Source organism: Harmonia axyridis, chromosome 3 (genome assembly GCF_914767665.1).
Source record: "Harmonia axyridis chromosome 3, icHarAxyr1.1, whole genome shotgun sequence".
Classification (NCBI taxonomy): domain Eukaryota; kingdom Metazoa; phylum Arthropoda; class Insecta; order Coleoptera; family Coccinellidae; genus Harmonia; species Harmonia axyridis.
The window spans coordinates 10,513,592-10,530,709 of record NC_059503.1 but is presented as its reverse complement, the minus strand read 5'-3'; the positions used below and the strand labels follow the sequence as shown (position 1 = coordinate 10,530,709).

Below are 17,118 nucleotides of genomic sequence, written 5' to 3'. Positions count from 1 at the left end.
TTTGAACGGAGTTTTTTTATTCAAAACTAGCAGCCATCTCCGGCTTCGCACGTTCTGTCAGGCAACCCAAAATACTTTCTTCGAAGTGTCAAATTATACTCTATAATTGTTCACTTGGTTGGAGGAAAAAGGAAAACCTTTTTTTTGTTTTCCGTACGATTTGTTTGAAAATACTTCGTTGTACAAACAACATGACAGTAATGAACACAACAGAAAAAGAATTATCCAATTTGGTGCATCATCAAATAAAAATTAATCAGTACTTTTTTCCCTTCAGAGTTCATTGATCATAAGAACTAGAAAGTTCACTACTTTCAAGAAACTGATTTTCTTAACCAAATTTCTGGTATGTAAATGTAGTTCATTATAGTTGACTTAATTGTAAGACGTTATTTTGTAAATTAAACAAGATTTATGAGACAAATGAACTTTTATTGAATCACAATAGCATCGCGAAAAAATTTAATTCCACAATATCAAAAAATTAAAAACTTCCTAGTCACAAATCGGAACATTGAATCACTTCATCTTGTCATAATAAAGGTTATTAAATACTCAACTACAAAGTACACAATGTTTAATTTCAATAAATCAAAATTGATTAATTGGTAGTATCCAGAATGAAAAAAATTTTGTTTCTCAGATAAATTTAAGCTATAATTAAATATAAAATTTCATATTACATTGTTAAACGAAGATATGGCTCGTATCAATCTGAGAGACAAATATTTATTCACTGGATACAACCAATGAATCAAAGAGAATATTCATTAAAACAAAGTTTACCTTGTGTATCTTATATGGAACACAATCCAATGAATAAATTCAAAATTCACATTTTACATCACATAATTTTATCACAATTTTTGGTTTTACAGTTTAATATTAACACATAATAGATTCCTTAAAATAATTTGGAAGAACGATTCCTGTGTGCATATTACATTACAGTTAATGGAAGATAATAAATTTGTGCGGTTATAATATAAGTATATCACAACTACAAAACGGAAATATCACACTATAGAAAAGTTACAAATATCTTGTCATTCATCATTCATATCCAATATGAACAAAATTTAATAAAGATGCCCAGAAATATTACACACATTCCATGCTATATCTTATTTTAAATGCCTTTTTCTCGATATACTTAGATAACAAGAAGTTGAACAATGGAAGAAAATAATTGAAGTTTGTACTTTTTTCTTTCAAATTTAATAGTTGTCGCTGCTAGGGCTTTTGATAATTTCAGTCTTCACAAAGTTTAGAAGTCTATGTTTGAATCCTTTGGTTTAATAATGTACAAAAAAATGAAAAGCTCTGATGATTCTTGAAGTAATTTTCATAAAATGTAAGGTAAGTTTTTTCTACTCTCCTCAGATTTCAGTATTACGAAATATATATGAAATAAAACAAGAATATAAAAAAGATGTAAATATTATAACTATAATACTGAAAATTTGAAGTTAATTGAGTCGAAATCATTATTTTATACAGAAAGAAGATGTATAATGATGAGAATTTATGTACTACAAGAAATCACACGATACGCCTCAACTGCCAAACAATTTACCAAATTCAAATATATTAAAATTAAACCATTTGCACACTTACAGCTTTTTTACCAAAGGCAACTCATTATTAGGTCAATGACCTTGCATTGAAGGCAGTGTAGTATAATTAGTACATTCCAACCATAGCAATTTTTTAATTTGTACTTGAAGCAGGAACTCAACAGTGTACTTTTGAACCGATCTTCATTTTTCATTAATTGAATATATTGTGGAAATAATTATTGAGCGTTAGCGACAGATAAATGAGATAACAATTAGTGAAAGTTCAGCAGCAGTGTTAGAGAAAAACTCGACAAATTACCAGTAATAAAAAGCTCTGTCATAGTTATACCCGTCCTTGAAATGCATACACAAAAACTGTAAAAATTTCAGGGGGGTTATATTTTTCCCTCCTGAACGATTCCAAAGGTTTTCTATTGAAAATAATAGTTAACATTAATAAGTATATCAATCTATTTTCATTAATAAGGAATTGTCAATTAGGAACCCAGATAGCATGATATCCTATGGATGTCCATTACATCAACAGAAAATAAATTGGTATCAAAAACTGGATATTCTATGAAAGTTCATAGAAAATCCTTTCTTATGGATTCCCTAAGGAGACCATACGAAAATTCAAAATGGATGAAGATCGATTGAATCAGTTTGAACTCTAAAATTGAATTTTTTACATTTTAAAGAATTATTTTTTCTATGTTGTTTTTCTTTTTGACTTATTGTGTTTTTTATTGAGTTTTTTTTGTCAGTTATAAATTATGTTTCTTTATTCTTCCTAGAAAGTGATGATATTCAAGATAATATCTCATTATCCATATTACCATATATTCTAATTCAATTTCATAAAGGAAAAATTAATATCGGAGGTAATTTTATTCACAAAGGATATCTCATGAACATGAAAATATGTCATGGATATTCATTCCGGACATTTTGAGGATATCTTATTAATAAATAAATATTGGTAGGCGATATCTTATGAATGTAATATATCTTAAGGATGTCCAATTGGTTGGATGTTCATAGAACATCCAATATATTTATGAGATATCTTATGGATTTCTGAAATATCAGTTACATATATAATATATCCATCCAACATCTGTAGGACTTGTGCTATCTGGGAAAGTCTTTTCATAAATTTCTCATTCGATTATTGCACTACTTATTTTGTAATTAAAAATAATTAGCGAAATTTTTTGGTCACATTTGACGGGGCCACTAAGACCTAGCGTTCTTAATAACTCACTTTATTATTCGAAAAATCCATAAAAGAATATCAAAAAACCACATCAATTTTTTTTTAATAAATAATATTCAAATTTGAAAAAATTTTCAGTAAAATAATATAGAAATAAATTCAAAAATATATCAGTCCATGGCCATAAATAATTTGGTAACACCGAGATTTATCCAAGAAGTTTTGGTCCATCATTTTTACATTCTGATAATTTAATTCCCATTGATTAAGAGGAAATAGTTTATGCAAGTGTAAATAATTAGAAAAATCGAATATCGACAAGAAAAAATTCAGAAAATTATCGGTTTATGTTCTTATAAAAATATATAGAGTTCCAACAAAACTTGAAAAATATTTTTCATAACAAATCTGTCCAAATTTGTTTGAAGTGGTTATGAAGAGCTGTTTGTTATGGGTCCAACCTGTCTTAGGGTATTTTCGATTTGATTAACATTGACATTACCAGGATTTCTTTGATTCGGTCTGTTAGGTTTCGGGATAATAAAAGGACCTAATGCCAACAGAACAACTCCTAAGATATGCAAACACCAATAGAGACTCCTGAAAGAAATACATCAATCAGTTCAAAACAAGATGACAATGATTTGACTAAGATGTACCGAAATGCAATACACTTATTAGATTTAGTTTAAGACAATTCAGATTGGTGATATTTCTCAAGAGTAGGTTGGCACACCTGTATTTCACCTCAGACTTGACAATGGATCAGCCTATAGATAATCAGTCTGTGTGTATTATTCATCTGTGATACTTACATGTATATTTGAAGACTTGGGCCGAATTCCAATAAAACGAATGAGAAGGTGATATAAATTATCACTAATCGAGTTATTATAAAAGTCAAGACATCATAAAATGCCTTCAGTTCATTGGTCTTCAAGAAGAAGTGTCTAATATGCCTACGTCCCTGAAAACGATAATATTTCAGCTGTTGTCTTTGAAATCATTATACTATACTAACAATTCTTGCAGCCGCAGTGAATAGTGCTCCACTAGCGAATGTAATGTAATAGCCGGGGTAAAATCCATGCCATAAAGCTGAGAGCGCAAATGTCATAAGAGTTGGATATTTTTGGGCTCGCTCGTAAGCAACTGTTCTCAACCAAATATTAGTACGAATATTCCAGGCATCTATGGTTTCTTTCAAATTTGTTCCAGTCTGTAAAGAGAGATCAATACATCACATGAGTTATCATTTTTCATTCTAATCAAACAGGAAATTATTAATCTAATCCATCACATTCTAAGTTCAGAATCTGAACAATTTCAAAATTTGGGTTAATGAATTATCAAATATAATCTTAATCATTTAGGGCCATTTGCACCATTTGCCTAAACATTGATTAAAATTTTAACGTCGATTAATTTCTGATTTCTCTCAAGAAATCATAGAGTAATCAACGTTTAAATTTTTAATCAATGTTTAGGCAAATTGTGCAACTGGCCCTTAATATTCATTATTATTATTATTAAAAGATATGCAACAATAAGATATATCATAAATATGTAAATTAATAAGATCTGCAATCAAAAGAAACATTAAGCATGATGTGTTTAAATTGAAAAGAGTCGCGAAATATAGCGTAAGCTTTTTAACGTCTTTTTGAGCATTTGAAGTCGGTCTCGTAGAGCTGGTTATCTGAAGCGCGTATTATGGACACACTAGATTGCCTGGAGGCATGGGCATTTTTAGAATGCACCGTCAGGCTAAGAAATATACTCGAAAAAGGCCTATTGTTAAGGATATACATATATGTACTATATCTTTTTCTGTAATATAAACCCTCTGGCCTTCTTGCTCAAAAGTTAATTTAATATTCTTAGAATATTCGAATACAGCAATTTAATTTCTTGAATAGGGATGAAAATTGACAGGAACCACTGAAAAAATCTCAATATCAAGTTCCATTTCATGAGATGTCAATATTGTTGCATAGTGATGCAAAACCAAGCATTTCATGAAGTCAAACGACTCGACTGATTTTGCTGACAGTCTAGGAATACACATAATTCTACAATTTCCAAACACAATTTGGTAAATTATACTCCAATAAGTTAATAATCGAACACATCTATAGATTAAAAAAAAAACATAGAAATAAGGTTGTTGATGTTAAATCAATTTTCATCTGTTGCTTGGTAACAAACCACGATGTCTTGTAAACGTGACGGTCTCAATTTTTCTGGAACAGTTTCCCGCATACAAATATCAGTTCTTCTAACGAACAACTATGGAGGTAGACGAGAAAGAAGACTCGAAATCTTCAAAAAATGAGGAATCTGGATATCTCGAGAGACACTTCGGACCAGAGATCGAAGAAGATGTGCCCATCTACATATTCGACGTCCAGCTTACCGAGAGGAAATCCAGACTGGCCGTGAAATTTACCACTAAAGATGGTGGCATCTTTGCTCAATCGTTCGTCCCCAACACGGACTTCGACTACATAAAATGTATAGCAGCCGCAGTGATAGAGGTGAGGTAGAGTTGGGCACGGTGTTGCCAGTTCCAAAAAATTATTCTCACCAGAATCTGTATCTGAAGTTGCCGCATTTTGAATAGAAATCCCCAAGATTTCTATTTTATTGTTTTCTTAGTATTGAAAACAAGACCTAAACACAGAAAATTGCACCATCTACAATTTCTTACGGCTATTTTTTGTGATAAAACTTACCATTTGGCTAAAAACACGAAAGCCCTATTTTTGGGAACTTTGACCTTGAATAATTTGTCAGATGTGGCATAGAACGGGAAGAATTGGTTTTACTTGTTTTCAACTCATCTTATTATCTGTTATAGTCAGGGTTTTCATCACATATAAAATTTTGAGTTAATTTCAATGAAACGTAATCAATCTTCCCAGTATACAATGAAACGTTAGGAAAAAAATCTTAAAATTTGTTTTGTAAGCAATAAAAGGATTATTTAGAAATTTTTGTCACGACTTTTCCTTCGTTCACTGACTTCATTCCATTTCTGTATAAACAAAGTATGTACAGGGTCAATCTTAAAGTTGTACATTGAATTCAACTACAAATTCCTTCAACCAATCAAACTTTTTTCATTTACAATTTTTTCAGATGTGGCTGCCCTTTTGATCTTTACAACACCGAGATAACAATAATTGCGACCATAGAAGTTAAGAGAACTTCTATTATTATCCTTATTCTTTGAAAAATTATCTGGATTAATTTTCATTATTGCAAATCTATTGATTGATGTATGCAATCTTGGATTGTATGCATTCAAAATGCATACAATACAAGAACCATATGAAGTGAGAACCAGCTAACAATTTGTGATCAAATTCCAATTTAGAATCATTAATTCTGTAGCAGTCGTCGGAAAAATCTTATTTTGTATGTCCCCCTGAAGTAAAGTATCTAACTTTTATCAAAAACAAAAAGCGTGGCAACATTGCCCTAGCTCAGAGCTGAATCCATAATGAAAGTGTAATTTTTCAATGATTTCAAATCCTTCAAACTAAAAATTTAGATCATTCTGAAATGATTGATCATTCCAAGAATGACTTTGAATCATCACTTATTGCTTTCTTCATACTTATTTCGTACACTTTTATATATCAGGGAGTCTATAACTTGGGAATCGTTAGAATCATGAATATGTCTCTTAGTTAGAGAAGCCTTCACACTTAAATTCATTTCATTCTTAATGAATCATGTGAAAATAACAAAATGAGCAGCCTCCAGTCGAATCTGGAAAAATTGTATTTATTTGATTGGAGGGATCTATAGTTGAATTTAATGAACAACTTTAAGACTCACCTTGTATAGCATCACTTACTTACATCCCCCCTAAATCATTGAAATAATTTCATCGCAGCCTCACGAAAACCTCCAAGAGTAAACTTATTCTCATCTCTAGGTGAGGCCGAGGCGCATGAAGCATGAAGTCATAAAGATGAAGCTGATGAAGCACGAGCAGCTCAACGAGTTCAAGGACGATCCGCACGAGGCGCTGCCCTGCATGATCACCTCCGAGAAGTTCATGGAGAAACTGCTCAACATTTGCGACTACGAAGAGTTGGTGATCCCCGACTACATGTGCGTGTCGATAACCGACTCCGTAACGGACATCACCAAATGCGTGCCTGTCGAGGTGTACAACAGGGCCATAGATAAGCCTTGGGATGGAGGCTACAGAAACGTCAACACGGGATCGGAGTTCCACCACGCCTTCTCCCAGACGGGGCCACGCCCTCCGCACAGAAGCCCTGATCTGATGAGCAGCAGAGACACCCAGACCAGCTGGTGCAGAAACAGGAAGCTAGACATGCCGTACTCACAGGTAGGCTGACTTCAAAAGAGCCAATCTATGAAATTTTCGTTTGTAACAAAACGAATGTTTGTATTTGAGGTAATTTCGATAAACTGGCAGAAATCGTCACGTAAGGATAAAGTGCTATGCCACCCACCTCCAGGCGAACTTTGCTAGTTGCCCAAACCACTTCGCTTACCTACATTTTGCAGCGCTTCGCTTCTTGAATCTACAGTGACGTAATAAAACACAGTGGCGACGATACGTTCAAATTGAGCCTAAAAATGGCGAATTGGGACATAAAATCTTAGAACTAAAGACTACAATTGACTGAACTGAACTGACACTTCGTCAAAATCAAAATTATTGGGCCTGATAGTATTTGATTGTATATAGAACAAATTTATTCAATTGAAGAATACTACAGTGACTTGGTAAAATGGGCCTTACATTTTGAATAAATCCCAAAAATCAGATAAACGGAGGTATGAACAAAAAGCCGCCATATTTAGACTCAGCCAATCACGAGACCACTCGTGTCGCCACTGTGTTTTATTTAGTCTCTGTACTCGAATCCTTCTTTCATCTCATTCTGAATCATGAAGCTATCTCATGAGAATATAGTGATTATTAGGTAGCGATTAACTCTATACAGAGCGAGTACAGCGAAGTATAGAAAACTTTATTCTTCTCGGAAATTTCGGCCTTTTGAAATCCTTAAGAAATACTGAATATTTTTCATGTGGTGTTCCCTATACATTATTTTCGCCGAAGTAAAAAAAAGATGAAATTGATCCGACAACAATGTAAACACCACCATAATATCGGCCATATCACAAGATCCTTGCACACCAAAATCTATAAAAATCGTGAAATCCGTTTCTAAGATAATTGGGGCGTTTCATACTTATACCACTCTGTATAATTATTCTTTTTGGAGTGTCGGAAATTTACTAATACAATCAATAGAAATATACATATTGAATCAGCTTCAAGTTGACAAAATTACGTAAAGAAATGAGTTCTTGATACATTATAATTTTTTTTTTACTTATTCATTGTTGATGATATCCCCCAATTGAGAATTTCTAATATGGATCTATCAGTCGAACCGTGAATTATGCATTTGGCCACGTTCTAATGTGACGTTCGCTTTCGACAATTGAATTCTCTTTTATCGTTTGAAGACTTTGCAGCCAATTCAAAAACTTGAATAAATAATCTCGACTATTTAATATCATTAAGACCGTATATACAACAACCTTGCTCGCCACTCAGTATAATATTATATGTACCTAGATTGCGAATCTACCGTAAATAATCGATAACAATAAAAAAGAATCGTGTTTCAAGTTTATACACTAAAGCATTCATCAGTTCAGTAACCGATTTTAGGTCGCAAACTAACGATTCTTAGCTAATTCGCAAACTCGTCAACTTATAACTAGTTCGTTAGGACCTAAATAATAAATGAACACGTCATGTTGAGTATCCAACTCTGTCCGCAGGCGACCCAGATGTACAAGGACGACGTCTTCGTGCCCTGCATTACCGACCGTATACTGACGCCACGCCCATATGAAACTTCCGAGGAACGCGAAAGACGATTGGACATCGAAACCAGGATACGCACGATCCAGAGGTACTACAGAGCTTGGAAAATGAGAAAATGCCTGAAGATCTTACGGGCCGAGTACCGTGAACGCAAGGCCAGAGAACTGGCTAGAGAACAAGCCGAATTGGAGGAAGACAGGCGTAGGAGGAGAAAAGACCTGATCTGTCAGGTGTTTCCAAGGTCAAGGGCCGATTTTGCAATGATGTACGCCATAGCGGAGAAATGGAAACAAGGGGAAATAGCGAAAATTAACGCTATGTACTGTGGACCGGCTAAAATTGCGGAGTTGGCCTTGCTTTCCGACAAAGAGGTGGAAATTTTCAAGACCATAGAAAAGTTACAGCAGGTCGTACACAGAGACGCTATCAAGCAAAGGGATCTGAATCACCTCAAGAAACTAGGCAAGTTGAATTTCACTTCTTTCGTCCTAAAGGATTCGATCAAAAAGTACTCTCCGTCTCACTAACCAAACCCATCAGTTGGTGATTCAATTTTTAGGAAGGTACTGTTAAAAATAGTGCTGATAGATATGTATGCTGTACAACAATACCATGTTCGTATGGTTCTTGACACTCCCAAATGTGGGTAATCTAGTGGTATTCTCAGTGGTGTTTTTCGCTCAAAACTGGAACCTAACAGACATCGTGCATTTCCCTACGTAGGTTTATCAATTCTTATCATCGGATACTCAAGCGTACAGTTATAAAAATGTCACCGAGAAGAACAAAACTACTGGCGATTTGCAAATCGACTTTTCTGATCGAGAAGTCACCACTTAATGAGTCACATATGTCTCAAAAGTTTTAGCACAAATTTTAACTGTATGAGCAAATTGTAAAATTTCAAAATATCGAGTCGGCTTTGAAAATAACGCTAATTCAAGGATGTTTCAATTTAATGACAGTTTAGTTTACGAAATCGATTGCGTCATGAGTCGTAATACTTACAAAATGTTTATAATTTACTTGGGCAGATGCCTTAAGCTCAAATAGTTCGAATTTTGCGAGGTCCTTTGAGCCGAAACTTTTGAGATCTACGTAAGGCACATTTACTGTGTACCATATTCGCCAAATAAACTCATATTACCTAAATTTCAGGCGAACCAACGAAATGGTACTGCCGCTACAAGTACCTACCAGTGGCTCTGGACTCGTTGGAAAACCAAAAAGCTAGGGAAATAGATGTTCTTTATCAGAAAGTAGTAGACAGAAGCTTGTCAGAGCCCAAAAGAATGGACGCCTTATTCGAGTTAAAATTATCCCTTCGGAATGATATTTGTGAGATAGCAATCGAACTCAACAAACTTATCGATAGAGCATTGGGACTTCTTTCCAGGGGATTCTCGAATAAAAAAATAGAGGCATTGCAAAAGAGGATAGACTCAGCCATGCTGCATCATTTCAAGCAGAAAGAGTGTTTTGAGATCTTAACTGCTAAACCGGAGAAGCTCAAGTTGGAATACATGACGAAGAATCTCTTTGTTTGTCAACGTTGTGAAAAGATGAAAACTTTAGATTGCTTCAAATTGGACGCGAGAACTAGAGAGGTTAGCATTTGCAACTCCTGCAAATGGTTTGATAAGACTGTTGAACCTTGGGTAGACCTATCGCCTTATCACTTCATACTTGACCAGATAAGAAAGTCGGAAAGATTCAACAATTCCCCATCTTCGGTGGCCTACATTCTTCAAGATAAAGATATCCATTATTTGGTGACGCAAATTTGGCATTCTCACTCTGCCATTTCCGAAAACAAGGACTTATACAATTTACGAATGGTGCGATGGCAAAAAGATGTTGATTGGTCACCTTGGAACTGTATTTTACTGACTCTTGAGGAAGGAAAGGCTCACGTTAAGGTCGAAAATCTCGAAAAAGTATATGAAGAGGAATTCCGGAACCATATTTTTAACAAACATGCACTGGCAAAGTTGTATTTCAAAGAACTTATGTCTGTAGAGCGTCGATTCAAAACATTGTATAAAGTCTCATCTGTGGATAATCTTGATCCCAATGGATATAATGATTATCGAAAAATTTTCAGAATTGATCGTAGTAAACGTCTATTTTTTTAGATTATTGGTTATGTCGATGACCAAATTTTTTTGTATATATAGAATATTAAATTTGTAACAACCTTGCAATTGCAATTGAATCAGAAATACTTTTTTGAAATGTAATAATTGCATTACAATCCATTTTATTAATTTCTATAATCCTGCTATAGATTTGATTCATTAATTTTAACTTGAATTTAACAATTCAAAGTGTTGAATCACTAGAAATTCCAACCACAAATAGAATTAATAAACATCAAATCAATTCAAAATTAAAGAAAATAACAGAACCTACCTCAAACTTGAATATGTCAATATTAGAGACACCATCCCATTTCTCTGTACCGTCTTCTGTATATCCATTGAATCCCAATCCGGAATTATTGCATATAGCATCGGCAAACATCCAAGCAAAGTAATATTTCAACCGGCAGATGAGCAAACATAAGTACATATACCCGAATTTGTAGGTAATAGAATCATCTAAGAATTGTTGTTCTTTCAAACTACTTATTGGGAAGTACCCACCCACTACAAGGAAAATTGAACCACATGCTGCGGCTGTAAGTACTTTACATAAAACTGCAAATAATGGAGAAGGTTCTTTGGTTAACCCATTGTCAGTTTTCTGAAATGAAGTAACACATGGTTATTGTCATTAATGCAAAAAAGATAAGTAAATAAATTAGTTATTTGATTCAATAGGCTATTTGACAGTTCAAAATATATATTGTCCCATGAATTCTCGTAGATCAAACTTTTAAGAACGTTATACGGTGATTTGTTATCACATATGCAAAAAAAGCTCCAAACACTACAAAAATTAGAGTTAATATCATGTTTTGAGAACAGAATTATCGATGAATACATGTGTCATTTGTTAATTTGTTTTGCTGTGAATCACATAGCCTTCTAGAGTAAATCCCCGGAACATGATACAATGACAACCTATTAAAAAATATTAATGAAGATTCAGAATCTGAAATTACATTCACCTTCAAACATCAATAAGTGTATCACTTACATCCAAATGTTCTTCGCAAAAAAAATTAGTTGAATCAATAAAGAAAACGAATACTTTTGTATATGTTTACATATTTATGGGTAAAACTGTTTAATATGTTGATTTTTATTTTATTCCGAAGTATTTCATTGAATTGAAAATATTCACGTTTATATAATCGATAAATATCACTGAATAATTTAAAACATTTGTAAAATAGCCTATTCTGGATGCATTCAAAATAGACGAACCTTTGCCATTGATATTGCTGTATTTTTACCCTTAATAAAATCAATGTAGGTTTTGAAAGAAACACTAGGTCCAGCCATAAATGTCTGAAAGGAGAGGCAGTAACTGAAATATTCTAGCAAACTTGGTGTTTCTTTTATTGCTTCCAATTTTTGGTTTCTATTCATCTCTTCTTCTGATTTTGTCTTTCCATCATGTAAACTGAATGCCAGACATGTTATTTTTTGAGTCACCACCATAATTGGACCTAGAACCAGTGCCTACTTGATATTAGGGCTCTACCCAGTTACAATTTGATATTTATAAAAGAAAAAGGATAATGTTTACTGAGAAAAATTTGAGTTTTTATTGTTGAGTTTGTAGGTTTAAAACCTCAACTATTACTAATTTTTAATAATATTAAGAATAATTTTCAATTTCATGATATGTACCAATGCATACCTGTTATATCTACATTTGAAGATCCATAATCGTAGATTTGCCGATATAAATGTAAAATTGATAAATATATCAGAGATATAGCTAAAACAATCCTGAAAGAAATACATTATATTTTGATAGAAGTTAGATTTGGGCATAAACTGTTTTTTTTTTTCAGATAAGCATCAACCCACAAATAATCAACATTACAACTTCAACAAAAAATTCACTGATTTTGTTATATTGTTTATGACTTACAGATTCTCTAAAAAATATTAATCAAACTTTACATACCACAAGCATAAACTTATTTATAATATCAAAACAGATAAAACTCGATTAAAAATTTTTTATATATACTTAAAAAAAAAAGAACTTTATTGATGCTCACCTTGGCATTGGCTTTGGATCCACTTTTGACATTACAATGTAACAAATTCCAGGCATTACAAATATATGTAATATATGTCTAAAAGTACAAATTTTAGCTAATATCGAGATAGTATCAATTTCAAAACATAAATTAACACTTTTATTCAGAATAAATATTAGGTTTTGAAGAATAGAAAAAATTTCTTGGGAATATGCCAAAAAAGTATCTAGACATTTTTCTGTATCATATCATATCCATTTATTCCTTAGAGATGAATTGTCATTGAAATCAATTCAGAATGTTCTCAGTACTTAATTGCAAACAATTGGAATGTATTCAGCAGTAATAAAACAAATTTATTCTCATTAATTTCGCTCGACATGCTTGACCTTTTTGAACAAAAATATAGCATTTCCAAGATTTTAATCGAACGCTGTGAATATTCTTTACCTTCCAAAACAAAATAGACCAGCTAGAAGGCCCACAATAAGTTCAAACCAATGACGGGTGGTACCTTTTGTTTTCGATGGATGAAGTTGTGTGCGTAATATGAAAGCAAATAGTAGAAGTACAATTTGACTCACAACAAAATTTGTCTGCAAAAAAAAATCATGAATGAAAAAAATGGTTGAATATTTAAGGAGATTTCTAATTTTCAGCTAAAATCTATGTATTTCATTTATTCATTTTTTGATATAATTGAAGGGGTCATAAGTTCTACAATTATCTGAATTATAGGGAATTGACAATTCAAAAAACTAATAGATTTTATATTTAAAAGTTTGTATTTTTGTGTAAATATTGGATAAATGTTCTTAATCATCCAACGTTATCCTTCCAAGAAGAGATAATATGGTTGATATCCTATCTTCAAATGTAATTATGCTTAAATTTGTAGAATCTGTGACATGATGATTTCTGGTTATAACTAAAACTTACTCGATAGTTTCAGAAATGATTTTCAATTTTATAAGTAATTATTTAAGTAATTTTGTTTGAAATGAAGGTTAAATGAGTTCATATTTCATTCGAAATTTGTGATAAGGAATTCGAAGTTTAATTGCGAATATTCTCAAAAAGATCGTTGAAATAATAAAACCCAAAGGAAAAATCTTTATTCCAAAATAAATTTTGGTATTGAATGAATATCAAGTTTAAATCGCAAAAACCAAATATGCCTGAATTTTTGTGAATTCATTTCGGATTTGAACGTGATATAAAAAAGTTCAAATTAAAATACCCATTCATTCATTACGTTATCAAGATCATAATACCGGGTAGGGTGCAGGGTAGTTACCAATTATAAAAAGAATTACTCACCTGATCTAAAGCCATTCCGATTGATTTTGAAAGTCCCAAAAATAATGTACTCCCAGGGTGGAAACCCCCTTCGTGATTAGAATTCATTTTTATTGAAAATTTTGCTTAGTTGTTTACTAAAAATCCACACAGGAAGCCCTAGGGACGCTTTTTCAATTCATGTACTTATACATGTCCATAAAAAATGTGAATGTAGATACGGTTGTTTCAGTCCTATGAAATAATGTTTATTTTTAAGATAAAAATCACTGTAGGTTGAAGGTTATTTCTATAAGAATTTACAATTTGACACTACCAACATCTTTCTGCCAACTATCATCTGATTTTAGCCGTCATTTCTGATAACCTCTCTAATTAAAGTCAACAAGACAGTGCGAAATACGAGATGTATAGGTTCCTGTAAAATTGGCGCACTCATAAGCGTAGCCGAAGTTTGGTATGGTATGATTATTAAAAAAAATTAAACCTTACCCCTTGGTATAAATTATCTCACAGATCATCCTATTGGGAATTTGAAGATTTTAATATTGAAAACAATACCGCCAATTTTCAACTGTAGGTTACTGCGATTTTGATTCCTTGTCTTCAAACTTATGGATTATACAGGATATCCTAAAATATGGTGCAAAATTGAAACAAAAGATTCGTTTTAAAAATAAATAAGACTTTTCCAATATTTCTTTTCTCGAATGTCGTTCGTTGCAAATATATAGGGTGTTGAATATGAAAAATTAAAATAATTTTTATTCATAACTTCCACAATTTCCAAAATTTTTCAATTAAATTTGAATGAATATTTGTGTTCAATGAGTGCTTGATTTCTAAAACAAAATTACATTTTCAGGTGCCACCAGTGGCGTACAAAAAAGGCATCATGATCCGTTTTCTCCCCTATTTTTCACGCCACTGGTAAAATAAGAAAAATTATACTTTTTTCGTAATCCCAATTCAATTTTTAGTGAAAAATATATACTTGTTTGAATCCAGAAAAACTAACCGTTTTCGAGATTATTGCGCTTTTGTGAATACAAACATACCACCAATGAAAAATTTGTTCGGCAGAAATTAATTTTACAATTTTTCATGGCGAATGGCGAATCTTTCGTTTAAATTTGGCGCCATAGTTTCGGGATATCCTGTATATTCTAAATAGAAAGACGGATAACGAACGATTTTTGTACTGAATTTCATACCCATTATTGCAAATATTGTCGATATAATGAACTGAAATAACCAACCAAAATATAAATGAAGTAAAAGAGTAGGTCTATATTTCAAAATAAAGGTTTTTACTCACATATGAAACTAAGCTCAATAAGTATCCGTACAAAATTGAGTACCTACCTACTTCAGAAAAACACAATATTTCACTCTTCAAAAAACTGTAAAAAACCACTTAATTCAACTACCCACTTCACATTATCAATGTAATTTTAGCACAACTGATAAACATAAGAGTGGTAGACGAAGTCAATTTAATATTCAATGCTAACCTATTGTTTCGGTGATATATTTATTTTTATTGACCATAGTATATCAGTTGCCTCGAATATGCAGTTAACCTTTGGAATGTAGTAGGAATATAAAAACACAGTAAATTTCAGACAATGATTTATTTTCCCCTCTGTAAATCATATTATTTGTTTATGTATTAATTCATTTCCGTCTCTCAAGCAAAATCTACTGGTATCAAAAACTAAGTTTAAATAGGTAATCGTTTTTAAACAACAATAATTCATCATGAAATCATAAAAAAATTTGAAAATTTTATACTATGGTACATTGTTTCACCTTTATTTGAGAATATCTGTACTCGTACGAAAAAATTGAAAAAAATAAGAACTGATGTGAAATAAGGAGTTTTTGCGAGCTTGATCAATTTTTACATTTTAATTTCTGCTACTTCTCTATACAGGGTGAGTCAATAGTACTCGATCGGTCGATAACTCTCGGAAATTTTCGGCTAGGAGTTTGATTCAAATTTTAACGGAGGGATCTTCGGTTGAAATGTATGTCAAAAACTCACCCTGTATATCCCGAATAATTCGGCATAACTCAGCAGATCCTCGAAATATCCAAGCAATGAATAAGGGGATATTTCATTTCAAAAATCTTTGAAAATTTTATTTCCATTCTTTATTTGATTTTTGGGGAATATAAAAGGCACAGAATCCTTACAGTTATGTCAGTAATGTTGATAAAATCATGGGTAGTCAATCTTAAATTAGAATCAAACAAAATTTCGTTTTGTTTAAACAAGATCCTAATAAAGAAATTTCCTCGGAAATTTCTAAATATTCATATTGTTAGATGAATACAAAAACTCAGACTAAACAACCAAAATGCACTACACCTATAAGTACTTATCTACAGCCTGTTAATAAATTTTTTTCCTGTCGAAGAGCAGTAGATATAGGTACAGGGTAATTCACCGATATTCACGCACTATAAGACGTTTATGAAAAACTAATCATAATTTTTTTCCCTAAAAAATTTTCAGATCTTTAAAACTTCCGGTTATACCGGAAACAGGCTACTTTCCTCATTTCAAAAGGCACATCCAGTATATTATTGCATCGTTAGATAGCTTTTTTAATGGCAATTTCAGTAATACCTTGGGTAAAAATTCAGCGCTCCATGAGTTACTGAGATTCTTATGAAAAGATGGTGACAACGAGGAGTCACATTTTTTTGCGTATTTTCGCAGAAAAAGTTTTTTCTAAAAAACCTTTTTCATTTTCAGAGTAAGCATAGTGCCGAACCTATTGGCAGTTAATTTTCAAAGATGTGCTTACTTCTACAGAAAAAAAACGAGGAAAGCACTGATTTTTTGCGTCAGAAGCTTTTAATTTGTTGTGATGTTATTGTTGTCGGTTAATTAATAACTAATAAACTAATTTTCAACTCAGTCGAATCTGGTGTTACAGAAATATATCGGAGTAGATAACTTTATTTTCGATATTCT

The 17,118-nt window shown here is 32.3% G+C and overlaps 2 protein-coding genes across 3 annotated transcripts; one reads left to right on the top strand and one right to left on the bottom strand.

Moving 5' to 3' along the window:
• Nucleotides 1–411: 411 nt before the first annotated feature.
• LOC123676795 (lysophospholipid acyltransferase 6) lies at nt 412–15,646 on the bottom strand. 2 transcript variants are annotated; one of them, XM_045613012.1, is made up of 10 exons: nt 15,498–15,646; nt 14,154–14,366; nt 13,284–13,429; nt 12,852–12,929; nt 12,482–12,573; nt 12,043–12,287; nt 11,084–11,416; nt 3,800–3,997; nt 3,594–3,745; nt 412–3,378 (listed from the first exon to the last, which is right to left on the bottom strand). In XM_045613012.1, exons 2-10 carry the CDS (start codon nt 14,238–14,240, stop codon nt 3,210–3,212), a joined length of 1,500 nt encoding a protein of 499 aa, XP_045468968.1. In that variant the 5' UTR covers nt 14,241–14,366; nt 15,498–15,646; the 3' UTR covers nt 412–3,209. The 2 variants fall into 2 exon arrangements, with proteins under 2 accessions (XP_045468968.1, XP_045468969.1); XM_045613013.1 differs by lacking the exon at nt 15,498–15,646 and adding an exon at nt 14,449–14,466.
• On the top strand, nt 4,982–10,886 carry LOC123676794 (IQ and ubiquitin-like domain-containing protein). The gene is made up of 4 exons (XM_045613011.1): nt 4,982–5,315; nt 6,725–7,147; nt 8,626–9,133; nt 9,830–10,886. Exons 1-4 carry the CDS (start codon nt 5,070–5,072, stop codon nt 10,804–10,806), a joined length of 2,154 nt encoding a protein of 717 aa, XP_045468967.1. The 5' UTR covers nt 4,982–5,069; the 3' UTR covers nt 10,807–10,886.
• Nucleotides 15,647–17,118: the final 1,472 nt, after the last annotated feature.